We start from the raw sequence: 20,892 nt of genomic DNA, 5'->3' as shown, positions 1-20,892 counted from the left end.
GGCGATAGTATTCTACATGCAGGTTTCCATTAGCTGTTTCTTAGTGTGACACCCAGGGAGTGCTGTGGAAATGCAAAATCTCTCTCCGTCTCCACCAGGACCCGTACTCAAGCATTTATGTATACTGGGTTCAGAGAATCCCCTATCAACCTTGCTGCTGCAGAGAAAGGAACGTAATCTAAGCAATTCTCTCTTACCAGTCATTTCGGTCAGTGAGAGTAATGAATGCAATCAGTGATTATTATTATTCTGCAGATTCAGAATTCAGGGTTCACATATAGAAACACCTGCTGTAGCAACACAAGAGAACTGTCAATTAAAATGCTACCCCTCATACATGGCCATAATGATATCTTACAGAGCAAAGGTTTTTCTCTGCCAGAATTCTGTAGAAAGCAGCTGGCCATGCATTTATTCTACATTTGCTTTTGCCAGCTGTAACTGCAATAGTCCATCTATTGTAAATAGACTGCATAATTACAAACTATTAAAACATTCTGGCATTTTATACATTTATTTAAAATATAATTTGAAAAATGAGTAGATGAACACACAAAACTATAGAGTTCTTTAAAGAAAGCCTACTATCATTATATGCTCATACAATTGGCCTTGATCTTTTAAAGAAGCAATCAGTTTATCAAGCAAAGCTAAACCACAGACTACACTGCTCAAGTACTAAAGAAACATCCAAGTAATATGCATGTGCACAAATCCTTTCTTGCTACACTGTTTCTCAACATTTTCATTTCGATACCTCAGCCAGAGAGAGCGATAGTTTCCTGTATCAGTATAACTATACATGATTGTCTTTGCCATTTGATGCTTGGTAGATCTGGTTCTAGAGAGAGGCTAAAGGAGAGAAATACATCAACTTCTATGGATGTATATTCTCTTTCTCTTGTGCCTAAGGAACATTTTCCATCTTTAAGAACTTGAAGACTGTACATATCACCAAAGTGTTCCACTTAGCCAAGATAAAGTAAAATATAATACTGAGTGAAGAAGCACATTTATAACTGGATCTAGGATCACTACATATATTTGAAGCCTCAGTGGTTAAACTGTAGTATCACTGTCAAAACTCTGCTCACAGTCAACATTTGATCCCAGCAGATTCTGGCAGCTGACTCAGACTTCCATCCTTCTGAGGTCAGTAAAATGAGTACCCAGCTCACTGGGTGTGTGTGCAATGTGTAGCTTGTATAATTAAATTGTAAACCACTTAGTGAGTGCTTTAAGCATTATGGGGCAATATATAAGCAGCACACTTTGCTTTACATGTTTCAAACTTATGTTCAGCTCACCATCAGGAGGTAAGATCAGCCCCTGCAGACATAGAACTTTCTTTACACCTCCCTCTGCACTCAGTTACATCCCATACCATATTTTTAAACTTTTGCCCTGGACTGACGTGTCCAAAGGTAGGCTTCTGTTAACATAGACAAAATATGGCTGCCCCTCACATTAAATGGAATGCTGCCTTGGGCAGTGAGGGCAGAACACCTGTGGGATGCTGGAGACTAGAGTTGTGTGTTACATTTGTGCCTTGTAAGCTCTGCTTTCCCCAGGTACAGCAGCAGAAGCTCTCACCCTTGGCACTGACAAAAAATCCAACTTCCAGTCTACTTAGCTCTTCTACAAGAGAGAGGGGGGCATTTGTTCTTCATTTTAGGTAGCAAAATGTCTTGCCACATTTTCTCTAACTGAATTGTTTGGACTGGAACATGAGTTGGGGAAAGTCATTCTAGCACAGTGATAAATACAGATCAAGCAATACAAACTCCAATGAGCCTTATATCTGTTTTCTCCATATATTGTCTAGAAATGCCATGATTCCCAATGTGGCATCTAAAGCTTCCACTGTTACATTCCTATAAGACAGTCTTATGCCTGTAGAAAACCAAATTATCCAGTCAAGATCACTTAAGGTCAAACAATTTGCCCATCAATTTCAAGATGAAATGAGGAATTGTAAGGAAGTTCTGTAGCCACACCAATTATTAACACAAAAGGGGAAAAATACAAACAAACAAACAAACAAAAAAACCAGGAAGGGCTCATTATAGCAATCCCAGCTATACCAGAGAAGTTTCTGAAGCTGCTAAGCAAGTATCTGCAGTAAGGTTGTTTCAGTTATTTTAAAAATTTCAGAGATGCCTCTTAAGATTCTTGCAAAATGTCATGTAAAATGTTCGCTGATTATTCCATTTTCTTATGCTTGGGAACGGGGGACTTCTGGAAGCTTAGGTTGCCAAACATGCAGCATCAAGGCATCACACCCGAATGGCTAAACATCCTTAAAACACTTTGGCATGCCTGTTCAGAAGAGAATCATTTGATGCTTTCCTGAAATAAGAAGGTGCCCAATCCACAGAAGGGTTTCCCAGCAGACTGTGCATGAACATCAGAAGCAGCTCTTACTCAGGTGGAACATGCAACCTTATAGCAATCCCAACAGCAACCTGATTAAATACAGCTTCCAGAAAAGATTTCAGCATCTAGCTCTTTAAAGCAGTTTTGTTTAGTTAATACAGCAATGACTTGCTCAGTTTTTACAATCATTCACAGTACTGCATGCTTATAAGGGGCTATGTGACAGATGGACTGATCTTGAATGTTCATGTGTTCTGCTGTTTAGACTTGGGAATTTCCATGAAGAGGCAACTGAAATGGAATCATGGAGTATTCAACAGCTCTGCTTGCAAATTCACCCAGCAAAGGCAATCCAACAGGTTTAAGAGGCCCTATAGAAAGGAAACAAATAATTAAATCCTGGACATCATATATTTTTATGTATGAAGTAATAACGGCAAATCTGGCAGGAGACAGTCATTACCATCCAACAAGTTTAATCAATAATTAATAATACATGTCCTTTTGTATAACTATTTTTCTTTTAAGAAAAAAACCCAATACTGCGAAGTTAATCATAGAATAATTGAGTTGGAAGGGGCCTATAAGGCCATCGTGCCCAACCCTGTCCCTCAGTGCAGGAAACCAAGTCAAAGCAGATCTGACAGATGGTTGCCCATTTTTTTCTTGAATTGCCTCCAGTGTTGGAGCACTCACCACCACCCAAGCTTCCACTGTTGTACTGCTCTACCAGTTAAGAGGTTTTTCCTGATATTCAGCTGAAGTCACGCTTCCAGTACCTTGAGCCTATTATTATGTGTCCTGCATTCTGGGATAATTGAGAATAGATCCTGCCCCTTCTCTGTATAGCAACCTTTCAAGTATTTGAAAAGTGCTATCATATCTCTCCTCAGTATTCTTTTCTCAAGCTCAACATGCCCAGTTCTTTCAGATTTCCTCATAAGGCTTGGTTTCCAGTTCCCTGGTTATCTTTGTTGCTCTCCTTTGAACTTGATCCAGTTTCTTAGCATCCTTCTTAAAGTGCAGTGTCCAGAACTGGACACAGTACTCAAGATAAGGCCTAATCAGTGCCAAATAGAGGGGATTTGGAGACTATGCTTCTGTTAACACAGCCTAAAACAGAATTTGCCTTTTCTGTAGCCACATTGCACTGTTGGCTCATATTCAGCTTGTGAGCTACAAAAATTCTAAGATCGTTCTCACTTGTATTACTGAGCCCCTATCTTGTAACTCTGCATTTGAGATTTTCCCCCTAGGCATAGAACTTTGCACTTATTGCTGTTAAATTTCAATATGCTGCTTGCTGCTCAATGCTGAAGCCTAACAAGATCAATTAGAATTTTTTTCCTGTCTTCCAAGCTATTAGCTAATCCACCCAATTTTGTGTCAACCTTAAATCTTTTAAGTATTCCCTCTACCCCTTCATTCAAGTAATTAACAAAATACTGAAGGGCACCAGGCCCAGAACTGAGCTCTGTGGTACTCCACATTATCTCCTTCCAGTCTGAAAAGGACCCATCGATATGCACTCTCCAAGTACGATTCTGTAACCATCTGTCAGGCTCCACCTGACAGTTGTTCTAATTACTGATTAGCAATTATCTTGCTAATCAGAGTATCATGAGGCACTTTGTCAAAGACTTTGTTGAAGATATACTATATCTACAGCATTCCCACTGTTTACCAGGGAGTTTACTGGATCAAAAAATGAGATAAAATTAATTTAGCAGGATTTGTTTTTGACAAAACCATGTTGGTTTCTAGTTATTACTGCATTGTTTTCTATGTTCTTGCATAATGGCCGCTTTATGGTCTGTTCCAGAATTTTGCCTAGGATTAATGCCAGGCAGACTGTTATGTCGTTGCCAGGTTCCTTTTTCTCCTTTTTGAAAAAAGGGACGCTAGCTCTCCTCCAGTCATCTGACACTTTACCCATCCTGCATGATTTCCAGAAAACAATACACAGTGGTTCTGCAATCTCTTCAGCCAGTTCCTTCAATATCCTTGGATGCAGTTCATCTGGCCCCAGGGATTAGAACTCATTTAAAGCAGCAATGTACTCCTTGACTATTTGTTTAACTACTTTATGAGGTCTTTAATTATCTATTCACTAAGGCTTTCACGGCCGGGATCTAATGGTTGTTGTGGGGTTTTCGGGCTCTTTGGCCATGTTCTGAAGGTTGTTCTTCCTAACAGTCTCTGTGGCCAGCATCTTCAGAGGACAGGAGTAGCACTCTGTGCTCTGGTGCAGTTTGTTTGGGAGTTATTTATGGCTGTGAGATCAGCTTTTGTCCTTTTCAGGAGATGGGTGATTATGGTGATCAGTGTTTTTGTTATGGGTGTATTGTTGTGATAAGGAGGAGAGATTATCTGTCACTGTGATTAATGGGTTTCGTTAGCTGGTCTTTTGTGTGTAGTGATCACTGGTCCTTGTGGCTAGGTAGAGTTCATTGACTTTTTGCAAGCTGTATTTTTCAGTGCTGGGAGCCAAGTTTTGTTGAGTTTCAAACTTTCTTCTTTTTTGTTGAAGTTCTGCTGATGTTTGTGGATTTCAATGGCTTCCTTGTGCAGTCTAAAGTAATGATTGCTGGTGTTGTCCAGTATTCCAGTATTCTGAAATAGAATTTCATGTCCAGCCTGTTTTAGGGCATGTCCAGCTACTGCCGATTTTTCTGGTTGTTTTAGTCTGCAGTGTCTTCATGTTCTTTGATTCTGGTGTGGATGCTTTGTTTTGCGGTTCCAATATATACCTGGCCACAACTGCAAGGTATCCGGTATACTCCTGCAGTGGTGAGGGGGTCCCTTCTGTCCTTTGCTGACTGTAATATTTGTTGTATTTTTGTGGTGGGCTTGAACACTGTTTGTAGATTGTGTTTTTTCAAAGTTTCCCCATGTGGTCCGTGACCCCTTTGATGTATGGCAGAAATACTTTATTTGTGGGTGGCTGTTTTTCTTCTTCAGTTTGTTGTTTTCTTGATTTGATGGCTCTTATGATTTGCCTGTAGGGCCCAATTCAGATGGTTGAGTTCAGTGCTGAGTAACTGAGCTTCACAGTTCCGATTAGTGCTACTCTTGTCCTCTGAAGATGCCGGCCACAGAAACTGGTGAAACGTTAGGAAGAACAACCTTCAGAACACGGCCAAAGAGCCCGAAAAGCTTACAACAACCTCTTTAATTATATTGGGAAAATTAAGTACATATTTCAGCATGCTGTACCAATGGGATTTAGAAAATTTTACTTGAGTAAACTACATCTCGAATTTACTAAGGAATTCAAGAATCACCAGCATTTACTTACAATGTTTATAAAGTTTGAAGGAAGGAGGCTTCAAGATCTATTCTCACCTAAATTATCAATTTAAGATATTTCTAGAATTTGAACACTTTAAAACTATTTCAACTTTTAAAAATACTATACACTAAAAAGCCCATGTAAACCCTCTTTATGAATATATGGATGAAGTTATGCATACAAGGATGCATAAGATAAAGCTAATGTACACTAATGTAAGAATGGGTTGATTACCTTTATGGGATCACTAAATATCAATCAGACTGCATGCTTCATTTGGAAAATTCCACTTCTTCAAGCTTAACACAACTCCTTCATGAAGAGTGGACAAAAACTGTACAAACTGGACAAAAAGAGTCTAAAATATGGCAGTACGTGTTTGTGAGAGTTTATGTAATTTCTCTGAGGCAGCTGTCTGAAACCTCTTTGCAGCATGATCAGGAATTTTTACACCCCTCTCTTTGGACCAAAAGGGTGCAAATTACTCTGTGATTGTCCCCCCCCTCAACACACGGTCACATTGCCTGCTGTGAAACTTCAGTTTCTTTTTTACAGTGGTGGGTGGTGGGGAGAACAGCACAAAACCATAGCAGCCTCTAGTAAAAGTTACAGGTTATAATTTGGGTTATAATTTAGTTGATTCATCAGGTAGAAATAGCCAATTTTGCCAAATAAAAGTCAAAATAATGTTTTCCCCTGGTGAGCATAAGATGCTTCTTCAGATTGTAGTCATCTCTGGCTGATACAAAGAATCCTCATGGTCTTGAGAGTCCACATTGTCTTGTATGTGATGCTGTATGTAGCCATTAATAATGTTTTATATAGTCCAGAAAGAACACGGATAGGCTGCATGGTTCCCCCTAATTACACAAATGTAAGAGTGGAATTTTCTTCACGAAAGCCTGCAGTTTGTTCAATTTAGTGGTCCAATACTGGTCCCACTCTACTATGTCATTCTCCACCCCACATCACTGCCAAAAAGAAAATGAAGTTTCACAGCAGGCAACATATGTGTGTGTTGATATGTGGGGCAATCACAGAGCGATTTGCAGCATTTTGGTCCTAAGAGAGGGGTATAAAACTTCCGGGCAATGCTGCAAAGAGACTTCAAACAGAAGTCTTAGAAGAATTACATTAATTTTCACAAACATGTACCACCACCATGCAGCAGTAATGGCAGTTGACTTCCCCGGTGACTTGGCTTTGGAAAAGAATAGATAGGGTTGTGCAAACATGTCATACTGCTAAGGAATATATCAATACCATTGGAACAAAATAACAGAAACTACCTGGCTAGTGGGAAATAAACCAGTTGGCCAGGCAAATGATTTGATAATGGCCATGTGTCGTATGACAGGAAGTTTCTACAATGATCTAACAGGAATAGCCCTAAGACAGTTAGTATGGTGTAGTGGATAGTGATGGACTAGAATGCAGGTTGAAATCCTCATTCAGCCATGAAAACTCACTGGGGTGTGTGGAACTGGTAAAACTCCTTGTGATGGACAACTCTCAGAACACTCCTGTCAATCAGGTCAGAGCTCTGATATGGGAGCCTATGGCATAACAGGAGGGGCAGAACCAGGAAAATAAAAGGACAGTTTAGACAGTTAGGACATTTTAGGCAGTTAGGACTGTGGTTGTGTTAGAGAGAAGAGTAATCGAGAGATAAAGAAAGAGATAGGAATAGGACAAGTGTTGGAAAGTTTATGTGGTTAAGATTGGAAAGAGTTAAAAGTGCTAAGACATAAATAAATAGTTAAATATATAAATACCTTGATTAAAGTGAATCTATATAAGCAAACTTAAATATAATCAAAGCAACGTTTATTGAATGAATAATAAAAGACCATCCGTGATTTTCTTTATATGATTTACCTACAAATCCATAAATATTGTTATACTGGACAACACTGATCTAATAGTCATATTTGGTACAGAGAGGAACAGATCCTCTGGTGGCAGCGAAAAAGAGTGAAAAGTACATGTCATGCCTGAAAGGGAATCTGGGTGTGTAAAAAAACAACAACAGGGGAACTGGGTGTGTGTGACATAAAGTGGTGACCAGCAGTGGGATATGAGTGAGAATCCAACAAGCCAAAGGGATTTGAATAGAGTCCAGTACGGCCAAAGAGAAGAATAAAGTTTCCTGAGTCAAAGATACCTATTAGTTAGGGAGGTCTGTCGTGGATGGAGTAGGGGTAACTCTCTAGAGCTTGTGGAAAAAGCTTAGTAGAGGGGCTCCTAAACACAGATCAGGGACTAAGGGAAAGACTCTGAGTGAAAAATTTCTGTTAGAGGTTTGCCTCAAGATTTTGAAAGACCAGTGGGCTAGCTTTGGATCCTAGGCTCTAAGAAGGGAGTGCTGAGGGGGGAAAAGCGGAAGCCAGGGTCAGACACAGATCTGAGGGAACTGGACCAAACAGGGGGGTTTGGAAAACAGAAAAATAAAAGTAAGCTGAAATAACTGGGTGTCGGGAGGCCAAAAGAAACAGTGTATCATACACAGGAAAGCGAGGCTAGGTGCCTAAAGTAACAAAGTAGCAACCTGTGGCTGTCAGGGAAAGCTACAAAGTATCAATATCTCTCTCTCTCTCTCTCTCTCTCTCTCTCTCTCTCTCTCTCACACACACACACACACACACACACACACACACACACAGAGAGAGAGAGAGAGAGAGACAAAGGTCCTTTTTAAACCGAGGCTTGTCTTTGAATCTGAGAAAGCAAACTGCCAACAAAAATATAAACGGTTAAGCATGCCTTCTAAGAGAGGGAAAATGTTAGTTATGGAGCTAGTCAAACATTACCTCAGGAAGGGGAAATTTCAGACCAAGGGGGCCAGGAATATGAGGGTTCAAGGGAACAGGAAGGTGCCTCAGGGAGAGAAAGTTCCCTGGGATTTGGAAAATGGAAACTGCAGCAAGAAAATAAGAGAACTGCAGCTCAAAAATGAGGCTGAGATCAGGCAAAAGAAGCAAAAGGCTGAAAAAAAGAAGAAAGATTTTGAAAACTGGAAGCTGCAGCAAGAAATTGAATTAAAAGAAAAACTGTTAGAAATCAAAGCTAGGGCTAAGGAACAGATTTCACAGCTCAGGGCTGAACTGAGAGTAAAACTGAGGGAAATCACAGTCCAAAAATATAATAATAATAAATCCAATCCTGAGGGGAATCTAACAAAAACCGATTTTATTTCTGAAATTAAAGATCCAAAATATTTTCAGGTAAAATTTGGTAATGGAAACTGGGCAGACAGAAAGAAAGAGCCCAGAGATTTCCACAAGAACAAACTGGCAACTGGAAGCCATTTTAGAGACAGACCCTCAGAGAAATACCAACAGAAAAATAAAAGCTTTGAAGGGAAGAGAGAAAAAGCCCTTGATTTTGATCAAAGAAAGGTGAAAGTGTGCTTCAGATATGGAGGAAAAGGGCATTTTATTTCTCAATGTTTAAAATCTAATAATAAAGAAATTAGTCAACAGAAAGCAGGGGGAACTTTGCCTAAGAAAATTTACTATGTACAACAACAGAAAGAAATTCTAAGACAAAGCAAAATGACAGTTTAACTGACAAAACAGAGAGTCAGGAGCAACTGCCACCTATGTCAGAGATTGTTCAATGCTACTTTATAGAAAGCAACATGGAGCTGATGAGATGTTCTGGTGAAAATATTTACATTAATAATACCAAATATTTAGCATTAAGAGACTCTTGTTTTCAGATAACTATATGCCATACAGATATTATTCCACAAGAAGGTATCATTCCAAATGAGAAAATTACAGTTAAAGGAACTGGGACAGAATTGATTAATCTACCTGTAGCTAACGTACATATAAAATATAAAGAATGGACTGGTATGTGGAAAGTAGCGACAGCAGACCAGATCCCTACACCTTATTTAATTGGTCTAGATTTAACTGAGCATGTCAAAAGTGTTTTGATCAATACACACTCACAGAGAGAAAAGACAGAAAATCCTGGTGAGAATAATGAGGTTCAGGAGGAAGACTTAAGTGGAAGTCAATCAACTGAAATAGCTGAAGTAGTAGCTGTAACAAATTCTCAGAAAAAAAGGTTTTAAACAAGAACAAGAACAGGATTATACTTTGCAGCAATGTTTTAATCTAGTCAAACAAGAACCAGTAAGCCCTGAATTCCCTGAAAAATTTGTAGTGGACAGAGACTTATTATATTGAGAGGTTATGATAAACCCTAAAATGGGAGGGAAAAGTATCCATAAACAACTGGTTGTACCTTTTAAATATAGAGAGAAAATAATGGAAAATATATATTTAGACTCCTTTGAAGGTCATTTTGGAGTAAAGTGCATAGAGCAGGGGGTAGCACAAAGTTATTACTGGCTAAAGATGGAGAAACAAATAAAATCATATGGTCAAAGCTGTGACATTTACCAAAGAAAGGGAGATCATGAGTTAAAAATGAGACCTGAAGTAGCAGGAATAGCTAAGAAAGACTTAGTGAAGAACTCTAGTGAAAATTCCAATAGTGAAGAAAAGAAGATAAATGACATTCGCAAAGATTATATTGAAAAATCTAAGAAGAGTTTCAATCCTCTGACTCAGGTACACTTAGAGAAGTCTGTAGTTGATACAGGGGGTTTGAGCTGGATGAAGCATATTAATAGTTTCATATATACATGATCACAAGAAAGTCAAGAAGTACCCACTAAAACAACAAAAGAAAGTTGGGGAAGAAAAAGTTTCCTGGAAAGTCAATAACTGGTCTGAAGCAGGTTGTATGATTAAAAGAAAACCCAAGGAAAGTGGTTTTGTCCAGAAACAAAAGTTAGACAACATTAAAAATGCTAGTGAAATATCGTTCTATCTTAGAGACGAATTCTTGATGTCAAGACCAATAAAAGGAAATAAATTACAATTAAATTGGCCAGATCCTTTTAAAATTATATCCAAAATGAAAGAAGTAAATTACAAGATTCAGAAACATAGAGGGAAAAGTAGAAAAAAAGGTCCAAGTTTATCTGAAAAGATTACAATTAAATTGGTCAGGTCCTTTTAAAATTATAACCAAAATGAAAGAAGTAAATTACAAGATTCAGAAAGATAGAGGGGAAAGTAGAAAAAAGGTCCAAGTTTATCTGAAAAGATATTGGTGCAGGAAAGAAAATTTTATACTGTATGAAAAAAGAGAAAAGCTCAAAAGAAAATATGAATGGCAATACTGGGAAGGAAGAAGAGTGCACTATTATAACTTTGAGAAGATAACAAATAAAAGAAGCAAAAGTTCTGAAAAGGATAGCAGGCTATTGGGTAGTCAATTCCAGAGATATAGCCTCTCCTTTGGAAAATGTAAAAGCCAAGAGAAAAGCTGAGAGGATCCTGAGGTTGAGCAGATGTCAGGAGACTTTCGAGAAGTTGCAGGCTACAGTGATGGCTGGTCATGTTGTGAGAGGTCCAGAGTTCCGGAGGGACTTCACCAGGAAACCGTGCTGAGCCAGGTGGACAACAAGAAAGACTAAGCAGATGGGAGACATTTATGTGACAAGTGGAAGGTGAGAGTGGCAACTGATTGGACATTGCAAAGACCGAAACTCTATGTGAGGTTACGAACTGTGAAATACAAGACCAACAAACTTTCAAGAGGGACACAAAATCTGAAAGACTTTAATTGTGAGACCCAAAGCAAGAGAAAGACTCAGAATAGGATTGCAGACGCCTGGTCTCAAGGACCCAATGGATAACAGAAAGCAAAGAGCAGAACACCGAAGAGTGAAAAAAACCCTGTAATGACTAATATTAGAAGTAATACTGTAATCAAAGGTTCTGGTTATGTTCATATGTCAAAATATAAAGTAATGCAAATTAATGGCAAGTAGTAAATAAATGCAAAAGTAATGTAATATGTATCTTTAATGTGATAAAAACTGCTCTAATTAGAAGTTCTAAATGTGTAGTAAAATGAAAAATGATTAAAAATATAAGTATATAGAAATAAATAGTAAGTAAAGTTGGTGAAATGTATGATGAAAAGTGTTATATAATGATAAAGGTAACGTAAATATAAATTAAAAATATTAATATGATGGTAAATGTGTTATAAGTATATATATAGATCTATATCAAATGGTTAAATGGAAATAGTAAGAAATTGCAATGGTTGTGCATGAGGGTAACCCACTTTAGATGTTGCCCCATGGGACAAACCTTTCCAAGGGGGGAGGTATGTGGCGGACAGCTCTCAGAACACTCCTGTCAGTCAGGTCAGAGCTCTGATATGGGATCCTATGACATGACAAGAGGTGGAACCAGGAAAATAAAAGGACAGTTTAGACAGTTAGGACATTTTAGGCAGTTAGGACTGTGGTTGTGTTAGAGAGAAGAGTAATCGAGAGATAAAGAAAGAGATAGGAATAGGACAAGTGTTGGAAAGTTTATGTGGTTAAGATTGGAAAGAGTTAAAAGTGCTAAGAGATAAGTAAATAGTTAAATATATAAATACCTTGATTAAAGTGAATCTACATAAGCAAACTTAAATGTAATCAAAGCAACGTTTATTGAATCAATAATAAAAGACCATCCATGATTTTCTTTATATGATTTACCTACAAATCCATAAATATTGTTATATTGGACAACACTGATCTAATAGTCATATGTTATGCTCGAAAGGGAACCTGGGTGTGTAGAAAAACAAACAGGGGAACTGGGGGGGTGTGACACTCCTCCTTAAATATCTTGTTTGTGTGTATTCTGTGTCAAGCGAGAATGGACTTATAGTGATCCTAAGTGATCTCACCTATCAAGGTAAGCTAGTGAAGGAGTGGTGTGGCATCCCAAACACCTAGAGACACCAAATTCACAGAGAAGTTTCCTCTAACTTCTCCTCTAGAGGAGGCCCTACAAGTCTGGTGATGTTTGGGTTTCCAGTGTCCGAGGCATACACCAACAAAGAGCCCCCCCCCAGGAAAATGCCCACTAGGCACCTAGAGAAAACAAAATCACATAGAAGCTTCCCTTGATTCTCCAGGGCCTCCAGGTTCGGTAGTTTGGGTTTCAGACATCTGGGTTATACACCCACAAAGTCGATCCCCCCAGGAAAATGACAGAGACAGCTGGCATAGTTTGTCACCAGGCACAGAAGCACTTTGAATAGATGTAATTTAGTATGCCTCCAGCACTGAGGCGTTGGGCATTGAGGTAGGGTTTGCATCCAGGCATTGAGGTGTTGGGCACTGAGGTAATTTGGTTTACCTCCAGGCACTGAGACGCTTGGAACTAAGATAGCATTTGCCCCCAGGCGCTGAGGTGTTGGGGACTGAAATAGGGTTTGCCTCCAGGCGTTGGGAATTGAAGTAGGGTTTTGGCCTGAGAATGCCTGAAATAGGCATTAAAGCACGCAAATGATACAGTGAACTTGGCATGGTAGGGCTTGCCTCCAGGAACTCAGGTATTGGACACTGAGGTACAATTTGCTCCCAAGCATTAAGGCATGGGGAAAAGATCTGGCCTTGGCAGTGTTTGAGTGGCTGGTTACTGGGTGGTGGCCAAGATCTCCCAAGATGTAGGAGAGAGTGGGAATCAGGCACCCAGAATACTGGTATGATTGAGATGGTGCCGTGGCAGATGTCCAGTTTCTGCGCTTGATGGGACAGATAAAGGGAGGGAGAGTGTGAATGAGGCATTCAGTTCAGGTTTTGACATGAGGTCTGAATGAAATACAGTGGTGCCTCGCTAGACGATAATCCATTCCACTGAAATCGCAAAATCATTGTCTAGCAAAAAGCATTTCCCCATTGGAATGCATTGAAACCTGTTTAATGCGTTCTAATGGGGAAAAATTGTCATTGTCTAGCGAAGATCGGCCATAGGAAAGCCGCTTTGCGAACTGCCAATCAGCTGTTTAAATAGCTGTCTTGCGAAGCTTCGGTCCTGAAAACACCCGTTTTGCAAGCACAGAGGGAGCTGTCAAAATCATTGTCTAGCGAAAATTGCTTTGTGAAGCAGGGACCAAACATTGTCCAGCGAAATTCCCCCATAGGAATCACTGTTTTGCGAATCGCTATAGAGATCGCAAAAAGTCAATGTCTAGCAAAAAAACTGTCATGCGGGGTAACTGTCTAGCAAGGCACCACTGTACTGAGGTAGGATTTGCCTGCCCATCACGGTTAGCTGCCTTGTCATGGCGAAGGGGCTTGAGTCCTTCAGAGAAGCTATGGGCTATGCCATGCAGGGACACCCAAGATGGACAGGTCATAGTAGAGAGTTCTGATTAAATGTGATCCATCTGGAGCAGAAACTGGCAAGCCACTCCAGTATCTTTGCCAAGAAAACTCCATGAACAGAAACAAAAGGCTAAGAAATATGACACTGGAAGATGGGACCCTCAGGTTGGAAGGCATCCAACATGCTACTGAGGAAGAGCGAAGGAAAAGTACAAGTAGCTCCAGAGCTAATGAAGTGGTTGGGCCAAAGCTGAAAGGACATTCAGCTGTGGATGCAACTGGAAGTGAAAGGAAAGTCCGATGCTGCGAAGAAAAATACAGTGGTGCCTCACTTAACGATTTTAATTGGTTCAAAAAAATTTGTCGCTAAGTGAAAACATCGCTAAGCGAAACGCAGTTTCCCATTTAAATGCATTGAAAACCAGATAATCCGTTCCAATAGGAACGAATTGCCGTCCTTAAGCGAAAATCGCCATAGGAAACATCGCTAAGCGAAACACAGTTCCCCAACTGAAATGCATTGAAACCTATTCAATGCATCTCAATGGGGGAAAAAATTCAACAACAAATTAAAAAAGAGTCAGAACAAAGTCAAATTTGGTTAACAAAAATCGCCATAGGAAACATCGCTAAGCGAAACACAGTTCCCCAACTGAAATGCATTGAAACCTATTCAATGCATCTCAATGGGGGAAAAAATTCAACAACAAATTAAAAAAGAGTCAGAACAAAGTCAAATTTGGTTAACAAAGGGTTTATTAAGTGCACTTTATGATTTCAAACATTTTAAACAGTAAACTTTAACTTTATAACATTTAAAAAACAGCAAACATGAGGCTGTTTAAACCATCGTTAAGCGAAACAGGGGACCCAAAAATTTAATAGTTATGCAAAGCATGGTCCCAACATCGCTAAGCGAAAATCGCCCCTATGGACCATCGTTAAACAGAGCGCAAAAACGCTCCAAAAAAGTCATCGCTAAGTGAATTCATTGTTAAACGAAGCATTCAATAAGCGAGGCACCACTGTACTGCACAGGAACCTGGAATTTAAGATCTATGAACCCTGGAAAGCTGGATGTGGTCAAACAGGAGATGACAAGAATAAGCATTGACATCCTGGGCGTCCGTGAACTACAATGGACGGGAATGGGCAAATTCAATTCAGACAATTATCATATCAACTATTGTGGGCAAGAATGCCGTAGAAGAAACTGAGTAGCCCTCATAGTCAACAAAAGAGTGGGAAAAGCTGTACTGGGATACAATCTCAAAAATGATACAATGATTTCAATATGAATCCAAGGCAGACCTTTCAACATCACAGTCATCCAGGTTTATGCACCAACCACCAATGCTGAAGAGGTTGAAACTGACCAATTCTATGAAGACTGACAAAACCTTCTAGAACTGACACCAAAGAAAGATGTTCTTCTCATTATAGGGAATTGGAATGCTAAAGTAGGGAGTCAAGAGATAAAAGGAACAACAGGAAAGTTTGGCCTTGGAGTTCAAAACTGCACTGTTCAAAATGAACAGCGCAAAGATATAAAGGAAAAAATGTTGTGTAGTCATTAAGTCATGTCCGACTCTTCGTGACCCCATGGACCAGAGCACGTCACACCCTCCTGTCTTACACTGCCTCCCGGAGTTTGGTCAAAATCATCTCACACTTAACATCAAAAAAACTAAAGAACTCATAATAGATTTTAGGAGGAAGAGAAATGTACATTTACCACTGTACATAAATGGTGAGGAAGTGGAGAAAGTTGATAGTTTTAAATTTCTGGGCACTTACATCTCAGAGGACCTCTCATGGACTATAAATGCCAACATGCTAGTGAAGAAGGCACAGAAGAGGCTGTATTTCCTGAGAATGCTCAGCAAGTTAAATTTATCTCAGCATTTACTTCTGTCATACTATCGTAGCACCATTGAGAGTGTCCTAACCTATAGCATTCTGGCATGGTTTGGGAGTAGCTCTGTAGCGGACAAAAAAGCTCTACAGAGAACCATTAAAATTGTCATCGGACTCTAGCTACCAACCCTGGATGACATCTTCACATCCCGCTGTCTGAGGAAGTCATACAGCATCCTGAGAGACTCGGACCACACGTTTTCTGAATAGCTTTTATCCCAGAGCTATAATTGCACTTAATAATGAGCTTAAAGACCACCAGTAGTGAATAGTTAGTTGGACTGTGTTACTTGGCCTGCGGTGTAGATGTTTGTATTTTTAGTGGGGACTTTTAGTGGGTGGGGAGTGTTGGGGGTTTTTTTAGTGGGGGGAGTGTTTGGGAAATTTTATGTGTGTGTGCATGTGTCTGGTCTCTGGGTGTCTGTGAATTTCATTGTATGGGTATACTGTGTATATACTTACAGTGACAATAAGTTAGATGATAGATAGATAGATAGATAGATAGATAGATAGATAGATAGATAGATAGATAGATAGATAGATAGATAGATAGATAGATAGATAGATAGATAGATAGATAGATAGATAGATAGATAGATAGATAGATAGATAGATTCATGTTGGTAGCTTCGGTGACACTGTCCAACTGTCTCATCCTCTGTCGTCCCCTTCTCCTCTTGCCTTCACACTTTCCCAACATCAGGGGCTTTTCCAGGAAGTGTTCTCATGAGATGACCAAAGTATTGGAGCTTCAGCTTCAGGATCTGTCCTTCCAGTGAGCACTCAGGGTTGATTCCCTTTAAAATGGATAAGTTTGTTCTCCTTGCAGTCCAGGGGACTCTCAAGAGCCTCCTCCAGCACAATTAAAAAGCATCGATTTTTTGGCGGTCAGCTTTCTTTATGGTCCACCTCTCACTTCCATACATCACTACTGGAAAAACCATAGCTTTGACGATGTGGACCTTTGTCGGCAAGGTGATGTCTCTGCTTTTTAAGATGCTGTCGAGATTTGTCATTGCTTTCCTCCCAAGAAGCAGGCGTCTTTTAATTTCGGGGCTGCTGTCCCCATCTGCAGTGATCATGGAGCCCAAGAAAGTGAAATCTGTCATTGCCTCCATATCTTCCCCTTTTATTTGTCAGCATTTAATGGGACCAGTGGCCATGATCTTAAGTTTTTTTGATGTTGAGCTTCAAACCATTTTTTGCACTGTCCTCTTTCACTCTCATTATGACATTCCTTAATTCCTCCTCAAATGACAGAGGACGAGATGGATAGACAGTGTCATCGTAGCTACCAACATGAATTTGACCCAACTCTGGGAGGCAGTGGAAGACAGGAGGGCGTGGTGTGCTCTGGTCCATGGGGTCATGAAGAGTCAGACATGACTTAAAGACTAAGCAAAAAGGGTTTGCCTCCAGGAACTAAGGCGTTGTGTACTGAGTTAGGGTTTTGGCCTGAGAAGGCCTGAAAGATGCATTAAAGCAGGTAGATTGTAAAGTAAGTGTGTTGGGCTCAAGCATTGCGCATTGAGGTAGTTTGGTTTGCATCCTGGCACTGAGGTGTTCGGCAATGAGGTAGGGTTTGCTTCTAGGTACTGAGGCATTTGGTACTGAAATAGGGTTTGCTCCTAGGCACTGAGACATTGAGGTAGGGTTTGCCTCCAGGCGCTAAGGCATGGGGAAAAGATCTGGCCTTGGCAGTGTTTGAGTGGCTGATTACTGGTTGGCAGTCAAGAACTCCCAAGATGTGGGAGAGAGGGAATCAGGCACCCAGAGTTAGATTGTGCCCTTGTATAGAGTTGTTTCTGCCCTTGGTACATCAGCTAGAGTGAGGCAGAACCTGGATAAGACATTCAGTTCAGGCTTTTGCCTGAGGAGGCCGGAATTAGTCACCGAGTTAGAGTTTTGGCCTAGCAGGACCTGAAAGGTGCATTGAGGAAGGCAGATGGCAAGGTGGACCTGGAGGACTCAGGTGGACAGGCAGGCAGTGTTGTGGCAGAGAGACTCTCCCAAGTGCTCATCTACTACTTGTTTGTCATCTGTGGTAACCACACAGCTCACCACAGAACTTCAGTAATGGGGGCTGGGGCCCTCGTCAGCAGATATGCGTGCCTGTGGCTCTTCCAAACCACCCTCCTCCTCCTCTGACTCATGCCCTTGTCATACTCACAACTCCCTGCAGACCTCAGTAGAGAGCTCCGTTCTTCACTCCTGGACCTCTGCAGTGTGTGCTGCCAAACTGCCCTTGATAACACAGGCAGACCATGTGGTAAGCTCTGTTCCAGCAGACAGGATGGAGTCGCATCCACATGCCTACCTGCAACCTCCTTACCAAGGCCTTGGTCCATGGAAGGAGGGAGGACCCATGTGCTAGTGTAGACTCGAGACTGGTTGATGGTACGAACTAGGCGGTTGACCTGCCCCAAAAGCAAAAGTGTGGCCAGGCAGGCCATGTGACCACATAAGATATTAGTAGTCTCTTGGAAGGGCTTGAGGACCTCCACCATCTGGGAGAGAGCCAGCCAATCCATGACACTGATGTCCACCACTCTTCTCCAGGCAAAATGTCAAGGAGAATATGATGTCCTCCAAAATGGTCTTCTGCTCAACCAGACAGGGCACTATGGTGTAGGTGGCAGGTCCATCAGGAAAATATGTGTTTCCTGCCCCAACACCACCTGCCTCACATACAGCCAGTTGGCAGCTTTCACCAATTGGTGGCATTGCTCCAGGAGTGCCTGTGTCTCCTGGGTGGCTGCATCCCATTTGGGCTTGACATGGCTGCTCAGGCCAATGGCATCGCACACTACTAGGTGTAATCTGTGCGTGATGCGCACAATGCCCTTAAAGCCCACCTCATTCAATGCCACCAACATGTTGCACCCAGCATCTGTGACCACGGATGATGTCCTCCCTCCTTTGCTCGCTGCTGCAGTGTAGCCAGGAACTCATTGGCAATGTTCTTCCCTGTTGCCTGAGTCTCCATGTGCCATGCGTGGAGCAGAATGGACTTGTAACCCGGTGGTCTCCCCTTGTGGCTCTGTCGCCAATGCCCTGCCATTTCTCATGTCTATCAGCTACCATCAGAGGGCTGTGAGTGAGAGGTACCCACGGTGACATCCACTCCACAGGTCCGCTGAAGTGCACCTTCTGTCCCTGTGGTTGTGAAAGCTGCTCATGGACCACATCCCACATGGAATAATAGAGCAAGGGCAGAGCTCTACAACTGATGGTTCTCTATGAGGGAGGTTCATGTCAGGGGGTTAAAAAATGCAGCAGTTGGTGCTTCCACAATGGACGGTGGCAGCCTGAGCAAGGCAACTGTTTCAGCGATGCGTGGCCACCTCCTGTATCCTGCCCTTCGTCTGCCAACTGAGGGTCAGTGCCAACCCAATAGGCGCAACTTTGTGGACTATGGCCTGCCTCATGTTCCCGGCCCCAGAAACCCCCATGGCTGTCCTTTTAGTAGGAGGTGCCTCCTTCTGCCTCTCCACTTCTACCCGAGGCTGCTCTGTTCTTTCCCTCAGATGGCAGTGACAGCCTCCCCCAGACAGGACCCTTGGGTGGTGTCTCTTCAGATGTTGTAGAGAGCAGTGGAGGACAGATGACTGGGGTCTGACACCCTCAGGACGGCCGCAAGGCAGACACTGCAGTGCACCAGCTGTGGGTTATAGTTGACTGTGGTGAAATAATCCCAAAGGATCCCTCTGCGCTGTTTGCCACTACAATAACCCACTGCATGCCCTGCCTTCTGCTGGCCAGGGAAGACTATGTGCCAGTTGTGCTAGTCTGGAGAGATGGAGGAGATGAATCTGAGGACAGGGGTGGGGATATTTGGGAAGCCTGCCCTTCCTTTACTCATTCCGAGGACTGGGAGGTTTTTTTTTGGCTCCTCTAGAACCAATAACTCCTCAGATTCCTCCAGGAAGAAGAACGGCAGTTGTTTGGGCACAGGAGGAAGCCCTGCTTCCACGCCCACCTGCAAGGCAATTGGAGGAGAAACAGTGGTGGTGCCTGGTCTAGTCAGGAGCTTTCCCCCTTAAGGGGCCCCATAGCCACTGCCCTTTATTTTTACCGCTCTCTATCCCTGCCTGCCTAACCACACTCCACAAATAAAGAGGAGGTGGAAGGAAAAACTAAGAGGGATAATATAGGAAGGGTATAATAATAAATTTTATTTTAAAAAGGAAATACAGGATGGTGGGGGAGGAACTGAAGGTTTTTTAATTAAAAAAAGAATAATGGGGGGGGAAGGAGCAGGAAAATTAATACTATACCACTAAATAGACACCACTCCCCACCACACCCACCCTGCCCAAATTCACATATTAAAAAGAACAAAAAAAAACCCAGAAACACACATCCTAATTTCTCAACTAAAATTTGACATGACTAAAGAAAACTCTCCCTAGTGTCCCAGTAATGAAAATAATAAACAAAAAAGTTATTTAATGTGTGCTTTTTCAGCACATAGAGTGGCTGCAGCACACAGCAAGCTACCACCCACCCACCCGTACACAAGCGCTCTGAAATAAATGAGGGCAAAGGGAAAAATACACACATACACCAAGAGATCACCCACTCTGCCCAAACACAAGCCTCAAAAAAAAAACCCCAATAATCTTTCAACTAAAATGTGGCCTGACTAAAGAAAGCCCTCTCCCGTCTGCTATTAATGAAGGGCTTGAGGACCTCCACCATTCTCACCTCTGGCAGTCACCTGGTTAGTCTTTCACGCTATGATAAGTTGGGTCATTGTGCTTAATTTACATCAGGTAATTATGACTGCAACTGCACACAGTGACCTAAATTAGCATTTCCATTTTGAAGTTTAAAAGTCCTCCTTTTTGCTGATGCAGCAACGGCAACACCATTTACAAGCACTGTCTCTTCTGCCACTTTGAAGCCCAAAATATGTTTGAGAAGTGGGAGTTTGGAAGAAGTCTCATCTGCTTTTTCTTGATAGTGGGGGCTTATAGCAGCTATTGGAATAAGGATATGGGCAGATGTTTTTTATGCTCTTTATGTGGCATTGGATTACCCATTGTATTCGCGAAGGCTTTCACGGCCGGGATCTAATGGTTGTTGTGGGTTTTTCGGGCTT

The 20,892-nt window shown here is 41.5% G+C and overlaps 1 protein-coding gene across 1 annotated transcript in view; it reads right to left on the bottom strand.

Annotated features, from left to right (window-relative positions):
- Positions 1–495: 495 nt before the first annotated feature.
- The window catches only part of LCORL (ligand dependent nuclear receptor corepressor like), a 190,567-nt gene continuing 170,170 nt past the window's right edge, over positions 496–20,892 (bottom strand). Inside the window, exon 8 of the mRNA XM_020812181.3 lies at positions 496–2,747. Within this exon, the coding sequence (XP_020667840.3) occupies positions 2,638–2,747 (110 nt within the window). The 3' untranslated portion in view covers positions 496–2,637. The remainder of the gene's footprint in view (positions 2,748–20,892) is intronic.

Source organism: Pogona vitticeps, chromosome 5, assembly GCF_051106095.1.
Source record: "Pogona vitticeps strain Pit_001003342236 chromosome 5, PviZW2.1, whole genome shotgun sequence".
NCBI classification, from domain to species: domain Eukaryota; kingdom Metazoa; phylum Chordata; class Lepidosauria; order Squamata; family Agamidae; genus Pogona; species Pogona vitticeps.
This window is presented reverse-complemented; position numbering and strand designations above follow the sequence as displayed.